Raw genomic sequence first — 24941 nt, 5'->3', positions numbered from 1 at the left:
TTCAGCCTCCCGGAGCGAGTGACCAGGATTACAAAAAACAACAACTTTTAATCCAGAACCATGCTATTTTAGTTACATGGCTCCGTGGTATATATTAAAACTTAAAACTAGGTATCATGATGTCTCTAGCATTGTTTTATCCTTGGAATTGCTTTGGCAATTCTGGGTATTTTATTCTCTATATGATTTGTTTTCCTAATTTCTTTTTCAGCAGATTCACTACTGGTATATAGAAAAGCTACTGATTTTTGTATGCTAATTTTATGTCCTGCTACTTTGCTGAACTTATTAATTTTAGGAGTCTCTGGTGAAGCTTTTCGGATCTTCTAGATATAAGACTGTCATCAACAGGCAGAGATAATATGACTTCTTTTATTTGTATCCATTATCCCCATACCTTGCCTAATTGCTCTGGCTAAAATTTCAAGTACTATGTTAAATAGGAGTGAGGACAGTGGACATCTTTGTCCAGTTCCTGAAGAGGAAATGCTTTTAGTTTTCCCCACTCACTTTGATGTTGAGTTTGTCATATACACCCTTTACAATGTAGAGGTAAGTTATTGCTATCCCTAGTTTCTTCACTGTTTTTATCATGAACAGGTGCTGAATTCTGTCTTTTTGTTCATCTATTGAGATAATCATGTGATATTTATCTTTGATTCTACTTATGTTATGTTACATTTATTGATTTGCTATGTTGAACCATCCTTGCATCCCTGAAATAAAACCAACTTCATGATGTACAAGCTTCTTAATGTGTTGTTGAATAGCATTTGCTAACATTTTATTAAGGATTTCTGCATTTATATTCATCAAGAATATTGGTCTGGCTGAGCATGGTGGCACATGCTTGTAATCCCAGAAGCTTGGGAGGCTGAGACAAGAGGACTGTGAGTTCAAAGCCAGTCTCAGCAAAAGCAAGGCACTAAACAACTGAATGAGACCGTGTCTCTAAATAAAATGCAAAATAGGGCTGGGGATGTGGCTCAATGTAGAGTACCCAGGTTCAATCCCCAGTTACCCATAACCCCCAGAAGAATATTGGTCTGTAGTTTTCTTTCCTTGATGTGTCTTTATCTGATTTAGGTCTCAAGATGATACTGGATTTATAGAATGCATTTGGAAGTGTTCCCCACTCCTTTCTATTTCATGGAATAATTTGAGGAGCAATGGCATTAGAACTTCTTTAGAAGTCTGGGAGAATTCAGCTTAGAGTCCATTACTGGTTGGAAAGCTTTCTATTACTGCTTCAGTCTCATTGCTTGTCACTTGTCTGTTTAGGTTTTCTATATCCTGTGGTTCTATTTTGGTAGGTCACTTTTGTCTAGAAATTTGTCCACTGCTGGATTTTCTAATTTATTGGAGTGTAAATTTTCAAAGTAGTCCCTAATGATGATCTGGATTTCAGTATATTTGGAAGTCATCTCTGATTTTATTAATTTGGGTCTTCTTTCTTTTGGTTTGCTTGGTTAAGTATTTATCAATCTTTATCTTTTCAAAGAACCAACTTGTCAATATATTGATCCTTTGTATTATTTTTTTTACTCTCTATTTCATCAGTTTCATCTCTAATCTTTAATTCAGATTTCTAATTTGCAAAGTATGTAGCCAAGAGAGCTAATGTTCAAACATTACTAATGTGTTTTTCTTTAAAATGTTAACTCTAAACATTGTTAGAAAATTAGATTTACAGACTACATAGTCAACTGATGAAATCTGCCCAAGTCAGACTATTGTGAGGTTTCCTACTTTAATAATGGTGTAAAACATTCAATACCAAACCTTCCTTCTGCTTTATGCAGGTAACATTTTTTGGCTATTTAGCTTGTATGCACCATAATTATATACACTTGTCAGCAGTAGATCTTTTCTAAAGAAATTCTTCTTTTGCCTTTATTAAAAGTAATTCCAAATAGAAGAGTTTTAAGTGAAGATTATTATATGTGCAATAAAGAACTATAAATATTAGGCCACAATTTATGTGTGGCTTTTGGTTCAAATCAACCTGTGCAATAGTATAGAAAGCAGGGAAATTTCTGACAAGGTCATTAGTAAGGTGAAACTGCATACCTGTGTGCCATCTCTGTTCAACAGCAATGCTTTTACATTATCTGTGTGCCCTTTAAGCTTCATTAGTTTTGCACATGTTCTTGGATCCCATACCCTTAAAACCTGTGAATTTTAAGAGAATATTACACAAATTGAGTATATACATAATCAAATTTAAATAATTGATGACTTTTTAAATATAACCTTTAAATTCTGAGAAGGAAATACTGCTTTAGCCAATAACTGCTAAGGCTCCTAACCTTAGGAAAGCCTTTCTTACGTCAGAAATTACACAACCTCCCCACCCACTTTACCACATACATAGTAATCATACAGTTATGTACTCATTTATTCAAATAACACCTTTCTTTTAGTATCCTCAAGGCAAAACCACTAACCAAATATTTAATAATTACATAGATCAAAATATTTTGATTTGTTTTCTTATGTTCAAACATACTCTTTAAGCTCCCCTTACCTTCTCTGTGGACCCCGATACAATGATTGTTCCCAGTTGATTCATGGCAAGGCTATAAATGGAATCTTTGTTCCCACTTAAAGAAGAAGCTATTGAGGACAAATGGAATTAAATGTTAACAAAAAATCATCAGCTGTTTAGTTATTAGTCAGCAAAAAATTATAAGTCTGATTATTCAGTTTAGAGAATCTTATCTTTATGAGTACTTTAAGGAAAAGAAATCTACCAACAATGGAGATAATTCTAAACCATAGTATTATTATCAAAGTTCATATCTTTCCCAGATTTGAATGTACATAAGTGCTCAATTAGCACTCAATAAATATTTAGCTCAATAAATATTGGCTAAATTGAATTGCACTATTATTTAAAAACCATCCACATAAAGAATGCATTTTCAAAGATATACACGTGCCAGTATATGGAAAAAATGCCCAAACTCACTATTATTCAAGGAAATGCAAATCAAAACAAAATACCATTTTCATATACCAATTTAGACAAAAAACAAAGGTAGTGCTTAATGGCAAGAATCATGTTAAATGCCCTTTGATTCAGAACTCAGTATTACCAAAGTGAAAATAGTTGCATATAAAATTATCTATACAGTATGATCATAATCCTTCAATAAATAAACATACTGAGAAGTGATCAGTAATAGTTAGTACATGTGAAGTGTTTAGAAAAATGCCTACTTGTAAGTATTCAATAAATGTTAACTAGTGTTAGTATTATTTCTATAATCTTAAAAAAACTTGTGATATCATCTCTAAAGAGTTCTAAGAAAGACATATCAACAATAGCAGAAGCTGTATCCACTAAGCCTAGTCTCTGACCTAGTAACAATCTTCTTTCTATTGCTTTCTTCCCTCCTCTTTAGTGTCTCTTTGAGAAAGGCCTCACATACAGACAGAGCCCAATGACAGGACAGGCCCCAGCAGGGTCTAGCTTCTCAATCACTGAGAAGGTATACAGGTGAAAAAAAACAAGGGTAATAAGAGAAACATAGAGTTTATATATTTCCTGGTTGGTAAAACGATATTCAAGGAATTATATGTACCAATCTCCCAACTTGCCCTTCTTGGCATATACTAGGTTACATTAGAACAATTTTGGCTAAGTCACTGTGAGCACTCCACTGATTCATGACAAGTTGGACCTGTAATATGGAGTTCCAGATAGTCCGAGTCCATGTCTTGAACATAGTTCTTCCAGTCCAAGCTATGTTAAAAATGTGCTCCTACAAGTCCCCTCTGACATCTGCCCTAGAGGGCTCTAGGAGGTTGGGTCAAGTGTGATGTTGAATTTCAAATCCAGATTTGCATAAGTCTAAGGTGACAACCTGAGATCTATTATTTGATTAAATTGCCGCACTATTAAACTGTTGTGAATATCTCTGAATTACCTCAAAAACAATCCTATCCTCCCTGGGCTCTTCTGAAATAGGATAGATTCTTTAGGGCTACTCTGAAATGGTCTTCTCGACTGGCACTGGAAACATTTTTTTTTTCTGTTTCTTTCCCCCTGTACTTTCCATTTTGGCCGTTAACTCAAAAGCTCTTAATATATGGTAATACTTTTAAATCAGAAAACTGACTATTTTGTCAGGAAATCACCATCTCCTTCAAAAATACCTGTGGGTCTAAGCCAGGCAATCCTGTGGGATACAAAGTAGTGATAAAACAAGATTTTTCTACCCCGCAGGGACTTATACTTTAGCTAGGGAGCTAAGACATGCACATGTACAAAAAATAACCAGGTTACACCTGGAGAAGTTACCATGTTTAGACTGCAGTGAGGAACTATCTCCTTGTTGCTCAATCATACTCTTGGGGGCTAGAACGCTGTAGGTAGAAGCACTCTCAAAATATGAACCACTGTCTCGATGCAAACCTATCAAAGATGTTTTATAAACCATTCTTTATTTATGTCAACTCAGATCACTTTCAAAGAAATTTTTTTCAAACACCTTACTTGTGACAGTGTTATTTGAGGCAGTCAATGCTGTTAGAGTATTCACATCCCAAAGGAATATTTGTCTGTCCAACCCAGCTGATGCTACCAGTTCCTTATCCTTGGCATATGCTAATGCCTTTACATAATCCTGTAACAAAACAGACATACTATGATCTACTCTGTAGATCAATTAAAAAATGAGCCAAAGTGCTAAGATTTCAATATTACACTGAAGATACTGAGAACTGTTAGCTGTTTTACCTTATGCGTTCTTAATGTTGACATGCAAAATCCCTTATGTGCGTTCCATACTTTTACTGTCGTGTCAGAAGACGCAGATATTACTAGAAGAGCCAAAGAATTAGCAAAACCCTTAGCAGTATGATTTATAATAACTTTAAAACGTATCTTAAAACAAAGTAACATTATTTCAAACTAATGTTCACACTCATACACTCTTCAAAGATCTCTCTAGAACCTATTAGATATTGTTACATACACATCCAAATTTTTAATAGGGCAAACTTTCCTAATGTTCCAGGTGAACACCCAACTAATTTGACAGAGAAAAATTTCTCTCAGACTGCAAAACCAAGAAATGGATCCTACCAAAATAAAAACCAAAGGAGGTATCAAAAAGACTAAAAGGGAAAAAAATGTGTGTATTATATGAATCTACTGCTATACAGCTGAGATGCAAGTAAAACTAATGTATGGTTCAGAAGACAGGAGAGAGTTTACCTTGGGGCAAGACACAATGACTGAAACGGTGACACAAATAAGCTCCTGGCAATTTTCTGTTTCTTGAATTATATTAAGTTGTAATCTCAAGGTATGTATACTTTTTTGTATGTATTTTAGACTTTAATAAAATAGTTTATATAAAAATATATCAAATTGAATTAAAAACTTTTGAAAGCTCAATAATCCAAAGAAATACTTACATGTTTTCCCATTACAACAGAGTACAATGTCGTTTACCCAATCAGTATGGTGTTCCATAGATGCTATATATGGATCTTGCTGAATTAAAAGAAAAATTGTAAGAGTTTATATCAGAGAATGAAATAATTAAAAATTCTAGATCTGTTCAGATTTTTCAATTAATGTAACATCGCTCTAAGGTCTTAAAACTGACAACTGAATTCAGAATAAAATTTTACAAACAGGCAATGCTTTCAGAAACAGATGAAAATACTTTTGTTTTAGGACATTTACCAGTAACAAAAGGTACATTTCCAGCATAAATAATTAATTGTTATGCCTTATGATGGTGAAGGCCATGCTCTGGGCTAGGCACTGTGCATGCGTGATGCAGAGTGTTGCAGGAAGGGGTTTGCTTCCACAGGCTGGGGAAATCTTAACTCTGGTGGTGAAGGCTCACAGCAGCCAGCAGGGGCAGAAATGAGTGTGAGGAGCATGGTGAGGAGTCTGGTCTGCTGGCAAAGGGAGACACACACTTCTGCTTTCTGCTTTCTCCTCCTGCTGTTTTTATCTTTTGATTTTTAAATGTTTTCTACAGTCCTTCACAGAAGAAAGACTGAGCAAGTTCATATCACCATTCCAGTTCAATAACTGGAGACTCTCTTGTTCCCCTCATCTGGCTTAATTACCAGGAGAGGACTTCAAAAGACCAGTATTTAATTACATCCCATACCCAAAACATGCAACTTTGAGACATTTCATGGGCAAAACCAAACCAAAACAACAACAACAAAAACCCCACTCTCTTCATGTATGAAAAATGATGGTACTTAAACTGTCATAAAAGGATGACTAGAAAAAGATGTTTGAGGGCAAGTCAAGAAGATTTCCAGATTATTCCACATTAGTTTTCCTTACTTTGTTTGAAATACTGTGAATTCCCAGAAAGGAGACATCTCAATTTAAATATAAGTGCATTTAAAAGCTAAACATAAATAGTTTTCTGACTTTTGACACAGGGTCACCACTGCTTCCACTGGCTAAAGAATTCAGAGCCTGCTGGACTGAAGTCCATTTAGAGAGACCTCATCTAGCAACTCTCCTAAGTAGTAGATCTTTTCAACACTGAATATCAGACTTGTAGAGCTTGCTAAAGATAGACTTTTAAAAATACGAGGTCTAGAATCAAGGTTTTGAAGTAAGGCTGGGTTCTCATTCTCTGCCACTTACTAGCCATTTAACCATGGCCTTTTCTGACACTGTTTTCTCACCTATAAAGATGAATCCTAAGAGCTGACATGAGAGATTGCTGTGAGAATTAAAATCATGGTAGATATAAGTGCCAAGAGTGTCTGGCACATAGTTAAGAACTCAGGAAATGTTCCTTTTCCTTCCTTGGTTTTCTTTTCTATGTCATTCACAATACGGGTATTTAAATAAAATACCAAAAGAGTTCCATCCTGTTTGATGTGGGATTTATTTTTCCATATATTTAAATTCTGTTCCCTGTTTAAGAAAATAGACTTTAAAACTCCTGAAGGAGTTTTAAACTATGCTGTCCTCATAGTTTCATACCAACCTTATATAATGTAATAGGGCGCTGCAGGTTTTGTGGGAACCCTATTCACCTCAAATGAAGAAAATCAAATATTTGTTCAAAATTGCTTATAAATAATGTGAAAGCATACCTAAACCTTTCTTTTTTACTTTTTTTAAAAGTATGGTTGCAAGGAGACTTTTGGGGGTCATATTCTAAAGCAGAAAAACCGCTGGAAGTAATCACTTCCTATCAGTCAATATCATTGGTCCTTTGTGGTAAAGAGCTCTTAAACAAAACCTGGTTTATGGAATCCTTGCCTTAGCTAAAACACTTGTGAAATTCTCGTGGGGGTAATTTTTCTCAGAGGCTTACAGAATTCTGGTTTCAATGTCTTAATATAGAGTGTACTAAAAAATTCAGTGCTTAGAGATTAAATCAGAAACTGAAAAAAGGCATCACATAAGACAGGAAAAAGCAACCAAAATTTACAAATTTATAGATTTTTAAATGTAAACTTAATCTTTGCCTTACCTTGTGCTGATTGACACTCCATATTCTTATGATAGAGTCTCGCCCAGCTGTGAAAAGTCTATTTAGCGCTGGATCCAACTGTAGGGCATTGACTCCATTCCGATTGTACTTCTCTACTTCATCCCGAATAACATAGGAAACCTGATAAATACATCAACAGATGCTTTTCATGATGTTATAAGCCATGCAATAAAAAGATGTAGTCTACTAGTAGCCAATTAATAATAAAAAAACTTATTTTTCAAGCCAATAAAATTTTTATTTTTATTTTACTCTAAAGATTAAAGGGCTAAAAAGAGAAGTTAACCTAGACCAAGATGATTAAGTTTGCCCTAAACTACTGCTTCCTAATTGGACTCTCCTTCTACTCCTTTGCCTTTAATTCATTTTCACAAAGCAGACAGGGTAATCTTTTGGAAATCTAAATTGGAATGCAACCCATCTGGGTTCAAAAAACATCCAGCTGCTTACTGCTGAATTTGTGATTTGATGTAAATCCTTACCATATCTCAAGAGCCTTGTTCGCCTTTCCTGCTTTCATTTTTGTTCTAGGTCCTTGTGCACACAGGGCCTCCAGACTACTGCACATGCTAGCCCCATTTGGAAGTTCTCCCTCCTACTTGTCAGACTATCTCCTATTACAATCTTCGGGTTTCTCTTTAAATGATATGCTTCCTCAAAAAAGCCTTTCATAATATGACAAGCAGAATGCCATCTCAAGTTCTGAGTTCCTATAATAAACTCAACTTTTCCTTCAGGATGCTTCTTCCTACTTCATTTTCCCTTGGTGACCTCTATTTCTTGGGAAAACATGTGAGAATCAACCCAAAAGAATTATAACTAAGAAAAAGTCAATACACTGGCTGGTAGTCCAAAGCAAAACTTTTCCAATGTAATAACTATTTCAAAATACAAGGGCAGGGGGAGGGAGAGACCTAATTATAAAAGCAACAAGATAAATACCTATAAATACATTTTTTAAAAAATTTATTTTTTAGTCATAGTTGGACACAATACCTTTATTTCACTTATTTATTTTTTATGTGGTGCTGAGTATTGAACCCAGGGTCTCGCACGTGCGAGGCAAGCGCTCTATCGCTGAGCCACAACCCCAGCCCCGTAGAAATACATTTTACAAGAAAACACATAACTGATAGGAAATGGTACAAAAGAGAAAAATCAAATAGAGAAAACATGTAATACTACAGAACAGAAAGATTCAAAATTGGCAATTCATGCCTAAATTTGTAAATTTAACCCAATGTTGTTTAGAATAGCATTAAATTCTTTCTAGAAGTGCTCTAACACTGAGCCACAACCCCAGTTCCTACTTTAAAGATCTTAACAAAAAGTTGAAATTTAATAACATAGTCATTCAAGTAATTTTAAAGGCAGGTGAACATTTACATAGTCTGTAGATATAGAAGGCTCTTCCAACATGAAAAGAAAGATGGTAATTATTTTACCAAATACAAGTCAAACCTTTTATAAGTATAAGAATGTTTAAAGCAGTATTCACAATGGCCAAAAAGTGAAAACACCCAAGTGACCATTAACTGACAAATGGATAAACAAAATGGAATTTATCCTTCGGAAGGGCTAAGACTGCATACACAAATAATTACTAAGATATTTTCTTAAACTTGGTCTTTTGGAAACAAGCAACTGCAACTGAAATCTACTCAAATTCTTGAGAATTTAACAACAACAACAACCACACAAAAAAAAAAAAAACCCACAAATGTAAGTCATTATTTTCTCATTTTTTAGAAAATTTAACATAAGAATACAAGGATATCTAACAGAACTGAAAGGCAGAAAATACAGCTAATCACTCAAGAGGCATTTTTAAAATAAAATCATAGCACTTCTCTGTTGAAACCTTTTAATAATTTTCCACAGATTTAAAGTCCAAACTCCTTCAATGCTTTGGTTCTAACCCCGCATCCTTTATACTCACCTCAGACTAACCTCTCAGTTTCTTTCACGTTAGTGACCCTAAACTCTTTATGTTCCTCAAACACATCCAGCTCTGAACTCATCCTCCTCAGGACCTTCTCATTTACTGAAGATTCCTCAACCTTCCAACCCCACTGGGATACCCAGTTTTTATCTCCTCTGGCTTGCCTTCACCCTTTCTGTCTTAGACAGATCACCTCTGAAAGGCCTTCCCTGATCTCATTTCCCTTGACACCAATATCCTACTTATTTCACAGTTTTTAGCACACTCCGGTTATTTCTTTTTTATTATCTCTTCCTATATTAGAATAAGCTCTGAGTGGCAAGGACCTTGTCTGCCTTGCTCCTCCTACCACTCTATCTCCACTGTACCTGGCATACAATAGGCAAATATATTGGAAATCTGTTGGAAAGCCACTAGGAACTAAGGTGACTTCAATGTCAAGTTCTGCCTCTTAATCCTTCTCTGCGCACCATGTCAAATTCAGTCCCTTCTCACTCTTTCTCTGGAACACGAAGCCCACTTGTCTGGAGCACATTTCCTTTAACTGAGACTATGTAGTATATATGAATTTTAATTTTCTGATTTGTAGGAGATTATCTGACTGAACCAGTAGGCAAGGGTTGGAGGATAACATAATTATTGGGGCTGTCATTTCAGGTGGAGAGTAATTCTTAGCAAAACAAATTCTGGGATGACATCTTCATGTATCTACAATGGATGTTATTAAAAATGTAAACGAATTAGAAGTATCCTAGTTGAAAAAATTTTGGCACACATACCTATAAAATAGTGTTATTTAATTGTTAAAAATGTTGATGTAGATCTAGCCTGACACAAGAAGATAGTATATTTTAAGTGAATTATGCATGTTTCAACACATCATGTATAATAATCATTATTGTGAAAGTGTTTCAAAATATTAAACACATAATATATTTTGAAATAAATACCAGCAGTTATTCCTGAGTGATAGGATTATGGTGATTTTTTTCCCCACTCAGTCATGACTATTTATGTGGCTTTAATGTTTTATAATGGACACACATTATTTTATTTTAAAAATTTATATTCTATTATCAAAGTAATTCTTGCCTGTATTTAGAAAGTCAAACACTATTAAAACATTGCAAAGAAAAATAATCTCCCTACTGCCTGAGAGTACCCAGTCTTCATTCATCCCTAAATGGAACTAATTTTAACTCTTGGTTGTTTCTACTGGAGGGTTACAGCATTTCCCTAAATATTATGCTACAACTCCAGCACATTCATTTTAGACATTCCCAATTTACTCATTTTATTATAAAGATTAGGATATAAAACACCTTTGATATTTCTTGTCTATTCTTCTTATATAGATACATTATTATCAGCTGAATAAATAATCAGTACTACATTGTTGTAACTTCATCAGGCTTTCAGTTGACTAACCAAGTACTATATTATGAATATCTTCCTTCCTCAAAGATCCTTTTGTTTTCCCTAAAGTTCTTTATTTTCCTCCTTCAATGTTTTCTTCTACTTTAAATTCGATTTTCTTCAACTGCTGCACCATGGAACTCACCTACCCCTTTGTTCTCATAAGGCTTCCTCAGTCCTCCGTCTCCTCACTGTGCTCTGGGGTGGTTACCACACAGGTTGCTGGCACAGTGTGTGCCACCTTTGCTGCTTTCTTATACTGCTTTTCTGGGGTAGAGTCTCGATTTCCAGAATTTTGATTTCACCTTGTTCATTCCCCAGTTTTGCTGAAGTACTTCCTTAGGATCTTAAGAAAATAACATGAAAGGCCTGGCACAGTGGCTCAGGCCTGTAAGAACAGCTGTTTGAGAAGCTGAGGCAGGAGGATCCAAGTTTGAGGTCAGCCTGGGCAACCTGAGATTCTGTCTCAAAATAAAACAACATGTACACTTATAAAAATGAGAAATTATATCCCATCTATGTATGATATTTCAAAGTGCATAAATGCATTCTACTGTCATGTATAACTAATTAAAACAAATTTAAAAATTAAGAAAAAAGATATCTTGTTAATATCATTGCCTCTTAAAATGAAGACATTTATATTTTTGGTGGTTTAAGAGTTCTCCATTTTAATTTGAGAATGTTTCTGTTTAGATGATAAAACAAAACGTTTTATGTAATAAAACATTTTATTCTTGAAAAACAAATAAATAAATAAATAAGACAAAAAGAACTGAGGCTGTAGCTCCGTGGTAGAATGCTCTCCTACCCTGTGTGAGGTCCTGGATTTAATCCTTAGCATTGCCAACAAAACAAAACAAAACACTCTCTCAGCTTTTGAACATGTTGCTCTAACATCCGCTACTGCCAATGAATTCAATGCCATTTTGTTTCATCCAACTTTAATATGACCTCATTTTCAGACTCTTCTGGACACCCTCTCGCTAAACTTTTAGGCTCTTCCCTTTTATTCCCTTTATATTTCTTCATTTAGTCTTTTTATCACTAATTTTGCTATGTAATTAGAAAGCCCTTTCAACGTGGAAGCTTGTAGTACTTCATGTCCGGTCTTTCTTTGTTCTTTCTTGAAATCCCATCAGTTATATGCTAAAACTTTCAAACTGATCCTCCATCTTTTAGGCATTCTATATTATCTATCTTTGTCCTTTATTTACTTTTATAAGACTTTCTCTATCATTTTATAACCACTATTTTTAATGTAGTATGATAAAATAGAAATAATATATCTGATAAGGAAATAGTTATATAAATTACCTCATGTGGTTATTAAAGAATGAAGACAAACTATATACACTGATATATTCCAAGACATTTCACATTAAAAACTCATTTAAAAAGTCTGGATATAGAAAGAGGAAAAACATAATTTAATTTTTTCAACTAATATTGACTAAGTGCTCCCTAGTTGTCAGGCACTATTTTAAAATCTGAGAATACAGTGTGTTCTAATGAGGGAAAGATCGAACTAGAAATGACAGCAAGTCAAGTGAAATTTTTCTCCCCAAGATACAGGCAAGCTTTTGCAAGCAGAAGGGATGAAAGCAATAAATAAATAAATAAATAAATAAATAAATAAAACAGAAGTAGAATCGGTCTGAGAAACAATAACCTGGTGAACAAGGTCATAGAAAAGCTTCATTTAGACAAAGTCAAGAGTGTAGGTTAGCAATTGAATATAAATTAATAGACAAGCAAAAGAAGTCTAGTAGAGCAGAAGAATGGGAGATGAGAGGGAGGACAGGAAGAAAATGTGTGTGGGGGATCATTAACTGAAAAAATCAATTTCCATTCATGTATGAGTTTGTTGGGAACTATCACATGTAACTCTAATTTCTTTTTAAAAAGAGTACATTTTAATAGTGCACTTTAATACTTTAAACAAAGTAGCAAATAAACAAAATATTGATAGCTGGAAGGCACTGCTGCACCCTTGCCCCAAGGGCACAACTTAAAGCAGAGATAAGAACTTATATCTAACCATCATGATTTACTTAAAAAAATGGGGAAGTGTACTAAGTGAGCTTTGCAATGGGATGGGAAGCCAGGTCATCAGTAGGAAATATACATTTGGAAGAACCAGTTAAAGGGACTGACAGGCAAAAAAATAATTGATTAGTCCCCAGGTAACAAGTATCCAGTTAAGTTACAAAAAACGTAAATGTTCGTATCTGGCTCAGTAAGCAAATTTTTTTAACCTTTATTTTTTATTTATTTGCTTTGTATGTGGTGCTGAGGATTGAATCCACTGAATCCAGTGCCTCACCCATGCTAGGCAAGTACTCTACCACTGAGCTACTACCCCAGCCTGGGTAAGCACTCTTTGACTAATTTCTTCAACAATTATCTAGGACCTAAAACAAAGAAATCAGATGGGTGATCCATTGAACTTCATGTGATCTGTCTAAGCATCTCAAACTTAAATACCCTAGAGTTATTGGCAACCTGCCAGAGGGTAGAAACAGTCATGAGAAAAACATATCTCTTTCATCACCATTTTACTTAGAGGTAATCAGACTGATTTTCTATCATTATTGTAACAAATCACCCATGCAGTGACTTTACACATACCCATTTATTATTTCAGTTCTGAGGGTCAAAAAGTCAAGGCTGGGCATAAGTGGGTCCTCTGTCAAGGGTCTCAGAGGCCCAAACTGATCAGGGCCAGCAATCTGTGCTTTTGACTAGAGGCTCTAGTAAAGAGCCTGCTTCCAAGCTCATCCTGGTTGGTTGAAATCAGTTCCTTAGAATTGCAGGCCTAAGGTCCCTGTTTTGTTTCCTTGCTGTCAGTTAAGGATCTGTTCATCTTTGCTCCTAGCAATTGTCCGCATTCCTTCTCATCCTTTCCACGTGGCCCAGGTGGAGGGTGGAATCCATCTCACACCTCAAAGCTCTCTTATGCCACATCTCACTGCCTTCTGCCTCCAGCTGGAGGAAGTCCTCTGCTTTTAAGGGCTCACAGGATAATCCTTCTATTTTAAGGTTTGGAACCTTATTACACATGCAAAGTCCTTTTGATCATGTAACTAACATATGTATAAGTTCCAAGGATTAGGAGCCCATTCTTTCTACCATAGCAACTAAACAATACAAAAACAAACACGCTTCATATACTATGGAATAAACAGAAAGTTCATTTTAAAAAAGGAAAACTTAAAACCATTTCAGGCTCAGAAATGAGAAGCTCTGGGTGATTTCCCTAGGCTCCTCTAGGGTGTACTTTATCTTCACTTGGATCTCTAATGATACCTTAATTGGAATTTGCCCCAAATCAAGCTCCTGAGAGTTCTCTCCAAACTACCATTCCTGAAGTCTTCTCCATCTCAGTTCATGGTTACTCCAACAAGTTGCTCAAGTTCAAAACACCTTGATGTCATCCTCATTTCTCTTTTATCTCAAAACCTGTCAGCAAGACTTGCTAGTTCTACCTTTGAGACTTATCCAGAGTTCAACTCCTTCTCATCACTGGCTTGAATCACTATCTCATGGCATCTGGATTTTTAAAAAGTCCTGCTAAGCCTATTAAAACACATGTACAGTAGTCCCCCTTATCCATGGCAGATACATTCCAAGACCACCAGTGGATACCTAAAACCACAGTGGTATTAAATCCTATACATACCATGTTGTTTTTCCCTATATGTATCTATAAGGTTGTACTTTCAATTTTTCACTTAAAGGAAGCACTATGCAGCATCACTACTCTGGTCCTCTGGGGTCATTATAAAATAATGGATTATTTAACACAAAATAAGGGTTATTTGAACATAAGCATTACAATAACATGAGAGTAGATTTGATGACCAAGATACTGATAACCTAGATGACTAACAAATGACTAATGGGTGGTTACTAATGGTATGAATACCTTGAACAAAGACACCTCTTGGGTGGCTGGGCTGGCATGAGATTTCATCATGCTACCTGAAATAGCAGATAATTTAAAACTTACAATTGTTTATTCCTGGTATTTTCCATTTAGTATTTTCAGACTGCACTTTAGCAGCTAACAGTGGAAAATGAACTGCAGATATAGGAGGCGGGCATTACCATATATCACATTATTCATTTGCTCAAAATCCAACAACTGCTTCTCATCTCACTCAGGGCTCACTGCAAAGTGTAGGGCCCTACAAGATCTGACCTCCAACCACCTCTCGGATTTCATTTTCTGCTTCTCTTGTTTCACTTGCCCCAGGCCAACCACAACGTGTCTCTACAGATCAGAAACAGGCCAGCATTCACCTCAGGACCTTTGCATTTGATAATCTCACTGGAATGCTCTTCTCCCAGAAGGTGGTGTTGCTATATCATTCTCTCATTTTTCTCCTTTCCTTTAGACCCTTACTGAAAAGTTGGCTTCTCAAACAAGGCCTTCTCTCCCCACCATAAATAAAAATTTCATTTCCCCCTCTTCCACTGCTAATCACTATCTAACCATTTTCAAATCTTTAAAGCCAACTTCCTTCCAGTATTTTATTGTGAAAAATTTAAAATACAAAAATAGAAAGAATCACACAATTAAATTTAGCATATATATCCACCACACATATTCTTCAATTAACAGTCTACATTTCTTTTAACACATCCATTCATTTGATTCACCATATTTTTGATGCCTTTGAAAATAAGCTGCATATCATCAACACTTAAGATTCTAGCACATGCAAATCATTTTTTGAGGGCGGTTAAGGGGCTTGACCACTAAGCCACATCCCCAGCCCTATTTTCTGTATTTTATTTAGAGACAGGGTCTGACTGAGTTGCCCTGTGCCTTGCTTTTGCTGAGACTGGCCTTGAACTCGAAATCCTACTGCCTCAGTCTCCCCAGCTGCTGGAATTACAGGTGTGTGCCACCACGCCCAGCATTGCTTATCATTTTTAAGGTAAAATTACACAGAGTGAAATGTGCCATAGATAGTTATGACAAACGAACATACCTATATAAGCCCTTTCAAAGACACATACAACATTATCACGAAAAAAAGTTCCTTCATTTTCTTCCCAATCTGCATACTCCATTCCCAGGCAATCTAGATCTATTTTCATCACAGACTAGTTTTGCCTGTTCTTACAATGTCTTATTAATGGAATTGCACAGCTCTCATTTAAGGCTACTTCTGCCTATCAGGTGTATTTAGCCCATTCCAAGAAAAACTGGCCAAATATAAATAATTCCCATATGTGTTTTTCCTGTCCAATCTTATGGGCCATGACCTTCTGCTTGTACCTATATTTCAGTTGATTTTTTAAAGTATTTTAAAAAGTAGTCTTGCAAATAAAATAGGACACCTTCTAACATTTCTTCTAAACCAGGGGTTAGGTAAAACCTGGCTGTTTGACAAACCCAGCCCAAGTCCTATTTTTGTAAACTAGCATTATTGGAACACAGCCATGCCTATTCACTTTGGTACCATCTACGCTGGTTTCAAATTATAATGGCACAGTTGAAAATTTATGACATAGAGTTGACTCCTTAAAATATGAGTTAGCCTGCAAGGCCTAAAACATTTACTTTCTGCCAGTGATTTTAGAGCCTGATGCAGGAGGACTGCAAGTTCAAGGCCAGCCTCAGCAACTTAGTGAGGCCCTAACTACTAAGTAAGACCCAGTCTCAAATTAATAAAAAGGCAGGGACAGGGGTAGGGAGGATGGGGGAATATAGTTCAGTTGTAAAGCACCCTAGGGTTCAACCCCTAGTACTAAAATAACAAGAGCAAATCATTTACCATCTGGATCCTTTCAGAAAGTTTGCGGATTCCTGTTCTAAGGCGTCATATCACTATCAAATTTTTATTAACCATCCTAAATAAAAAGTAATTCAACTTAAGTCCAGTGAGGTGGTACACACCTGTAATCCCAGTGACTAGGAAGGCTGAGGCAGGAGGATCACAAATTCCAGGCCAGCCTTAATAACTTAGTGAACCTCTGTCTCAAAATAAAAACAAAGGCCTGGGGATGTAGCTCAGTGGTAAAGTACCCCCCCCCCACCTTTCAATTCCCAGTGCCAAAAAAGCATTTCACTTTAGATATTTGGAAGGGCTTCTCCTCGAAAAGCCAGGATTTGGCATCATTCTACTTCCTTGAAAAAAAAGTCTCCAAGACTAAACAACCATCCCAGAGCTGGGACTGAGAATGAGGAGCGAAGGCCACACTGAGCTCTAAACAAATACTGGTGGAACAGACATTTGTTCACTGCTTATCCATTACACACTTATCCATTACACACTTCTGCCTCCAAGATTTCCCTCAAAGCAAGCAAATCCTGAAAGATCTTGTATAGAGTCTATCTAAGAGACTCTTGTTATACTGGATAATGTGAAAGGACATGAGATGTGAAATGGTTGCACCCACCATGCCACAAGAGGGAAGGGCTAAAGCTAAAGAGTTTGAGAATAGGAGAGGAAAACTTGCATAGAGCCCAATGGTGACGACTTTACATCACTTCTTAGGGTACAGTCACAGTTGGCCTACTGGATCAGGGTTTGCATGAAACTAGCACTACCTCTTAATACATATCCTTTATTATGTGAGCTCAGTTAAGATAGATTTGGAGTCATTTCCAACCAAAAGAATCCTTCTGTTACAAAAGGCTAAGTACTCATATTCTTGAATCATCTTGGAGTGCTAGGGTATGGTTGTTGCTCCTAACTCAGGAATATTAGTGATCCAGTCTAATTTTTTCCCCAAGAATTCTGAAGCAAGTGAAGGAAGAGGCCATAATAGGAGGAAAAATGGAGACAAAGAGGGCTAATCAACAGACTGGATTGCTGGAAAACCATAACAGTAATGCACTAGAGGGAGTGAAAAGACCTGCTTTTGGTATCTTCCATCAGATATCTGAATTCACATATTTGATTGATCATGTTTCTAGCAATCCCATTTCCATCCCTCCTCTCAAATACCTTCAATTTCTTTAGCAGTTGAAGATGGCAGGGCATGTACTCATTTTTAATTTTGTCTATAATTAATAAGCAGTATGTTTGGATTCCTCTCCACTGATTCTTTAGCAATATTATAAGTCTCAAGGGTTCTTTTTGGCCTATAACTCAACAATGGAGTTCTGGGCTACTCTCTCTTGGTCCAAGACACAGATAGCGAAGGGGCAAAATAGAGTTACATTTCCAAGTACCCATATACTTTTCACAAAACAAAGATCTCTTAAGTTGAAAAATATGTAAAGATGCATAAAATAAAAGCTATCCCATGTCCTGTCTTATTCATAATAACATAGGCTAACCCCAAAGAAATAATCACTGTTGATAACCTTCCTGATTCTAAAAATGCCATTATTTCCTTTGTGGAAATGGGATCATACTATGTTGACTTGCTCATTTGACTTCTGGACATATTTTAATTAAATGGCTCTGGCTGATCTTTTTAACAATTGCAAAATAATTCTCTATATTCATGTCATAATTTGACAACTGCAGACATTTAGCTTCCAATGATGGATATTTAGTTTTGTTTTTCACAATGACAATGTTCCTACAATACACTCTCTTGCCTAATTACAGACAGATTAAACATATGTACTAATGTAGAATAAAAGAATTTTTAAATAAGAAATTGGGGGTCAAAGGAAATGTTTATTTAAAATCTTGGCAAAGCAAGATAGCAGTAAACACTATGGGTCCATTTAAGTAAAAAACCACAAAAGCCAGGTACATAAACAGGAAGAGGTAACAGACAGTGGTTCTCAATTAGCAGCAATTTTGTCTGCAAAGGGATGTTCGAAAATGTTTGAGACATTTCTGACTGCCATAACTGGTGAGGTGCTGCTACATCTAGTGGGTAGAAGCCAGAGGTGATACTAAACAACTTATAGCTCCCCTTATCCCTACACAAAAAAGAAAGAGCCAGCCTAAAAAGCCAATAGGGCACAGGTTCAGAAACTGGTCTAAGATTATAGATCACACAGCCCACAGTAGCTTTTTGTGAAGAGTGGAGGCCAACTACAATTTATACTTTTGAACTGTTTGTGGGTTTTTATTGCAATGAATATGCACTAGTTCAAAAAACACTTCCATGCAAAATGAAGTTTGAGATGAAATCAATCTCTGTGGCTTCTAACATTGCTTTTATACTTTGGGGACAAATTCTGAAAGCTCCCTGAATCTTTTAAGTAGGCTAATCTTAGCTCTTTAAATGCTCTTGATAGGAAATGGTTTCAAGTCACTTCACCAATTTAATTGCTGTTGCTACTTAAGAACAAAGCGATGAACACTCTGATCAGTGAAGAGAAGAATTGTCACCTCCCTCATTATACATGCACTGGCTCACATTCAGGTTATTAAAACACTGTTTTTCCACACCTGATGCAGTTACTTTTCATCTTCCCCATGCTGCTCTATTACAGTCGTCTTTTTGCAAATCTCAACGCAAGAAACTGAGAGACCTGATTATCCTTCTTTCTCAGAGCATACTCCCCTAGGCTCTGAATACTATCAAACTACAATTTTGAGTTACTTTGTAGTCGGGATGAGACAATTTCACCACTTGGCCTGGATGTTGGGATTACTTAAATCCTGTCATTAATGCACATAAAATTCAACTAACAGGGTAAGCTATATTCGATAGCTAATTTCACTCAAACAAAATCTGAGTGCTTAGGACACTGTACTAAGCAATAGGATCAATAAGACACATTACCTATTCAGAAGACTTTGTGGCCTATAACATTTTGCTAGGATTATTTTATTGAAGGATCCTTTAGTCCTCACTATCTACTAAAGACTCACTGATTTCAACTTGTAGAACAACACATACTGCTCTGTTTTATACAGAAAGCTTGGGTGCTACTGATTCCTATACCCTCTCAATTCTTTTCCCTCTTTGGGGCCAATCTAAGTGCCCTGTAAGTGTTTAGTACATAAATGTACCTTATCGCCATTATATACAATAAATCTGCAGGCATTCATCTGTAACAGGCTTTTACTGCCTGTACTGCTGCAAATGCAAGGTAACAAAAACTCCTAAACATAGTTCAAACAAAAGTGAATTCGTGAGGACACAATGCGCACAAGGTACGGTGAGATAACTCTTCACTAATATATAATAAATTATAGAAACAAGAAAAAACGATTCGAGGATGCATACTGACAGGAAGATGCTAAGTAAGAAATTCAATTCAAAAACAACGAATATTGTAATTTCCCCAAGAACACTAGCAGACTCGCACGGCGTTCCCACCTCACCCCTGGGGAAAGCTCCCACGTGCGGAATCCTCCGCAGAAACCCCGCAAAGCCAGCCGCTACCTCCGCCACGCCCCCGCACTGGCCCGGTAACTCTAACTCCTCTGCCGCCCACCTGCCGAGAAGCGCCAGGGGACCTCCTCCAGGGGACCTGCCCGCGAAAGCAGATGCTTCGGAGAAAAGCAGGGGACAGGGGAGGCAGGTGGGCGGGGAACTAGCACCTCCCGACCCCGCACACACACTCCTATAGGGCAGACGACACCAGCCATCCCGGGCTCAGAACCCTTGCAGCGAGGATCTGGGAACTGGCCTCGCGGCCAAACGGCAGCCCCCCTCCCCTTCCTTTAGCCGTTAGCGCCACGGCCCCACCCCTCGTCGCGGGCCGCGTCCCGCCCCGCTCATCCCAAGCCACCACCCCAGCTGGCCGCGGCGTGGGGTATCTGCCCGCTGGAGGTGGGTCCGGACCGGCTGGCCGCGTTCAGAAGGCCGAGGAGCCGGGCTCCCATACCTGCACTTTCCTCCGCCCGGCCGTGTTCTGCCGGTGATGAGCCGCCATCTTGCATGTTGACACTCCTACGTAACTTCCGGAAGAGGCTCGGACCGGGCGGATGTCCCACCCCTTCCCCTTTAGGCAAGGGCGGTTGGTGGGGCCGAAGGTTTGCTAGTGGTAGGCTTCTCCGGTACCGGGCGTTGGTGTGGCCTGTGGCCCTTTGGTGCTGTAGATGCACCTGAGAACAAAACGGTAGTGCGGGAATATGCAGATGGAGGTAGAGCCACTCGTTAGAGCAGAGGGAGCAGTTCTAAACTGGCTTCATGTGGGTGTGCCTAAACCTGGCCTTGCTTTGCGCCATTTTCCTAGTTCCTCTCCCAGAGGCCCCAGTGAGCTGAGGGACAGCACCGAAAGAATGGATAACACTAGTTCTCAGCTTTTGAGGCCTTCGCCAGAACTCCTAGGCAACATGAAAAGCGTGACATATTTGATGCTGATTCCTGTTCTCATTTGCATATCTGTTGTAAAATAAAATTTCTGGCTCCCTGACAGTGTCCTATGGTGGTAATGAGCCATGATCTTTAGAATATTCTCCAGTCAACCTCCCATGCCTGAAGTTGTTCACATGAAAAGGGTTGAAGGTTGGGTATATAACTCAATTGGTTATCTTGCATGCATAAGGCCCTGGGTTCAATCCCCAGCACCATACACACATACAAACACAAAAACATGCAAAGGGTTGAAGTCCTAGGTCAGCGTTTGCCCTTTGGTAAGTCACATCATTTCTCTGACACCCCCAACTCACTAAGTTGATTTCTGTAAGACAGAAATAACAGTGCTTTTCTCACTAAACAGGAACGCATGGTAGCTCAGAAACTTAGGGATTTCTGAGCAAAATGTAAAGTTTTGACATGGGGGGGGGGACAACCCACGTGAATATTAAACAGAAAATTTAAAAAATAATTAGGAATTCTTGAAGGCTCCTCCTTTCAAATAAACCATGTTATTGTTAAATCTTGCACCAGAGTCCATCTTTCTTAGGCAAATTAATGAACTCTTCAGTTTCTTTACCTGTGAAGTGAGAATAAAAATGGTACCTGTCTCACATGGGTCTTAGGAAGTTAAATGAGATAGTGTGTGCTGTATCTGGTACGCAGGAAATATTTGCTATATTTTAGGTATTATTTTGAAACATAACCAAAGTGTTGTAATTTACTAGAATAGACTCGATTGGAGCCAGAATTAGGCAGGCGGGCAAGGTCAGACCCAGAGAATGGAGGATCTGAATATTCCTTCAGAGTCCTTCTTCCACCCTATTGAGATAACCTGCCCCTGCTCCAACCTGTTGCTAAGGTAACCTGCCTCAGGGATTGTCCCTCCCTATTGGAAGTTGTTAGTTATGCCCCATTCCTGTTCAGAGCACTCCAACTTGGCCCCTCCAGCCCATCTGCTTCTCACCTTTTGGCCATCCCTCTGAGCATCTTCTGGGCCTACTCACTTATACAGGAAGGAGAGAGATAAGGGGAAGAGAGCAGGAGAACAAAGGAAACCTAGGACATACAAAAAGGCAAAACACCCTCACTTCTTGGGATGCCAGGATACCAGCTATGGCCCCCTTCTTCCTCCTGGTGTAACCAAAAGCTCGGTCCCTGTCCCCAATGCCAATCGATGCCAATTTAATAATGAGGATACGGTTTTGAGAAAAAGGAAAAAGATTTATTGCTTTACTATAAAAGGAGAACCACAGGAAACAAACTCCTGTCCCAAAGGCTGTGACAGCCCCAATTAGGAGGGATAGGGGGGTTTTAAAGGATCTTCCAGGTTTACATTCCAGGTGTACTCGGGTAGGAGGCCCCAGTGCACCCTGATAGCGTGTTAGGATCTGTTAGTTAATTTGAGAGACATTGACTTTCCAGATCTTCAGCAGGCATCTCCTTCTTGTAGTGGGTGTTCAAGGGCAGTTGAACCCAGGGGTGTTTAACCACTGAGCCATATTCCCAGCTCTTTTTTTAATTTTTTATTTTGAGTCAGGTTCTCACTAAGTTGCTCAGGGCCTAACTAAATTGCTGAGGCTGGCCTCAAACTTGCGATCTTCCTGCCCCAGCCTCCTTAGCCACTGGGATTACATGCATGTGCCACTGCATCAGCTAAATTTCTGTTATGTTTTACCTCTCTTGCTTTTAGAGCCTGGAAGAAGATTCATGAAGTGGAAAAGCATTTTTTTAAAGACAATTTTGATATTTTAGTACCTATTGATTTGTTGAACAAAGTGGAAAAGTCTGCTATATTTATGTACCATACTATAGGCTTATCTTTTGGTTCACCAAAGAGGAAACATGAATGTTTTCATGATTTTGTTTGCTTTTATTTTTTAAAAAGAATTAATATATTTTGAAAATTTGTTTAAAAACATGAAATCATGTAGCGCCTTAATTTGTAATCACAACTGTCTGCTGGTAATATGTTAACTTGGATATTTTAAAATTGGATTTTAATATACACTATATTTTAATATATATTTGTTTTAAATATGTATTTATTATAAATATATATATATATATATATATATATATATATATATATATATATTTTTTTTTTTTTTTTTTTTTTTTTTTTGTGTATGTGGAGGTGGTGCTGGGGATTGAACTCAGGGCCTTGTGTGGGCACCCTACCAATTGAGCTATATCTCCAGCCCTAGATTTTTATTTTAAAAAAATATTTTTTTAGTTGTCAATGGACCTTTAATTTATTTTTTTATATGTGGTTGTGAAAATCAGACCTAGTATCTCACACGTGCTAGGCCAGTGCTCTAGGGCTGAGCTACAACCCCAGCTCTAAATTTAAATTTTATAGAAAACAGCATTTAAATACTTATTTAGACAGTAAATAAGAACCAAGTAAACCTTTTAATGTAAGCTTATCATGGATATCAATCAGATTCTTTGAAAGACTGATAATCTGCTTAATTTCCTTATAGATCTTTAATGATCTTCTGGTAATAAATGTGGCATTATGACACAGACTACAAGATCATCATTAAATAATTATGTAGAAGAAAAGCAAGATTGTATAAGGACATGTAGAGACTCAGAATGCTGAAGATGTTTATGTCAAAAATTGGATGTCTTTTTTTGACTTGTCAGAAAAACTTGTTTTAAATAGTATTTCATAAAATTTCCTTTCCAAGTAATAAGAAGTCATGGTGCCGAATGACTCATCATTCAACAGTACACTTATTTCTGAACACACTGGGAGGAAAATAGCCTTCAGTTCTTTTATCTCTATTTTTTCTTGCCAACATTAGAAACAAACCAGTCCATTTTCCATTCTAGAAATGCTTCTGTCTAGTTTTCCCACTGGAGGGCAGTACAGAACCATTCAGGCCACCCCTGATTTTGGAATGCATAGGCTTTAATGTGACAAGTCAGATTTATGACACTTATTTATCACAAAATAAGTGAAATTCTTGCATTTTTAAGTATAGCCATCTGTATCAATGGGTTACACATCAGTGGAATCAGCCAATCTCAGATAAAAAATATTTTTAAAAAATTGCACCTGTACTAAATATATACAGACTCTTTTGGGTCAGTATTTCTTAACACAACTTCAGTATAACTACTATTTACATATCACAGTTTATTAGGTATGAGCAACAGAGATGATTTAAAGTATATGAAACGTTGGGATAGATTATAAGCAGATACTATGCCATTTTATCTTATTTATTTGTTTATAAATGGTTTTTAGTTTTCAATGGATCTTTATTTTATTTATTTATGTATGCTGTGCTAAGAATAGAATCCAGTGCCTCACACATCCTAAGCTCTACCACTGAGCCACTACCCAAGCCCCCTACTATGCCATTTTATATAAAGGACTTGAACATCCAAAGATTTTGTTATCTGAGGGAGTCCTGGAACCAATCCCCCACAGATACTGAGGGACAATCATGTTTATTAAGCGGACAAAATAAGAACAATATAAAAAATGTGTCACAAATGTACCTTTTTTTTTGTGGTGGGATTTTTGTTCAACTGATTGAGGCTTTGTAAAATACCTGTTTCAAAAAAAGTGCAGTGGGTATGAATTTTACTTCACAAACTTTGATGAATAAAATTAAATGTCATATTAGATGATTACAATTAAATATAACTTGAATTTCTAGCTAATGAAAATGATGGAAAATTGTCAATGTTCCCCTAGTCACCCTAACCTTCTATACAGTCACTCATTGATTCCAGGATCATATATCAGAAGGCACTGACAATCCTTAGGACACAGTGGTTAAGGCAGAGATACCAGTGTCTCTGAAATATGGTCTCTTGGAAGTTTACAG

At 37.1% G+C, this 24941-nt stretch overlaps 1 protein-coding gene across 6 annotated transcripts in view; it reads right to left on the bottom strand.

Moving 5' to 3' along the window:
• Wdr48 (WD repeat domain 48) overlaps nucleotides 1-20697 on the bottom strand; it is a 43824-nt gene extending 23127 nt beyond the window's left edge. For 4 of the 6 annotated variants that reach the window (XM_026401601.2, XM_026401600.2, XM_026401599.2 and 1 more), the window contains exons 1-8: nucleotides 20621-20697; nucleotides 7479-7619; nucleotides 5428-5506; nucleotides 4745-4827; nucleotides 4502-4631; nucleotides 4307-4420; nucleotides 2528-2616; nucleotides 2071-2172 (exon numbers count right to left, since the gene is read on the bottom strand). In XM_026401601.2, coding sequence (XP_026257386.2) covers nucleotides 2071-2172; nucleotides 2528-2616; nucleotides 4307-4420; nucleotides 4502-4631; nucleotides 4745-4827; nucleotides 5428-5506; nucleotides 7479-7619; nucleotides 20621-20668 — 786 coding nt within the window. In that variant the 5' untranslated portion in view covers nucleotides 20669-20697. The remainder of the gene's footprint in view (nucleotides 1-2070; nucleotides 2173-2527; nucleotides 2617-4306; nucleotides 4421-4501; nucleotides 4632-4744; nucleotides 4828-5427; nucleotides 5507-7478; nucleotides 7620-20620) is intronic. The other 2 variants (XM_026401603.2, XM_026401605.2) reach the window with 1 other exon arrangement.
• Between the last annotated feature and the right edge of the window lie 4244 nt (nucleotides 20698-24941).

This window comes from Urocitellus parryii, chromosome 3, assembly GCF_045843805.1.
Source record: "Urocitellus parryii isolate mUroPar1 chromosome 3, mUroPar1.hap1, whole genome shotgun sequence".
In the NCBI taxonomy this organism is placed as follows: domain Eukaryota; kingdom Metazoa; phylum Chordata; class Mammalia; order Rodentia; family Sciuridae; genus Urocitellus; species Urocitellus parryii.
The sequence above is the reverse complement of the archived record's forward strand: the minus strand, read 5'-3'. Positions and strand labels throughout refer to the sequence as shown.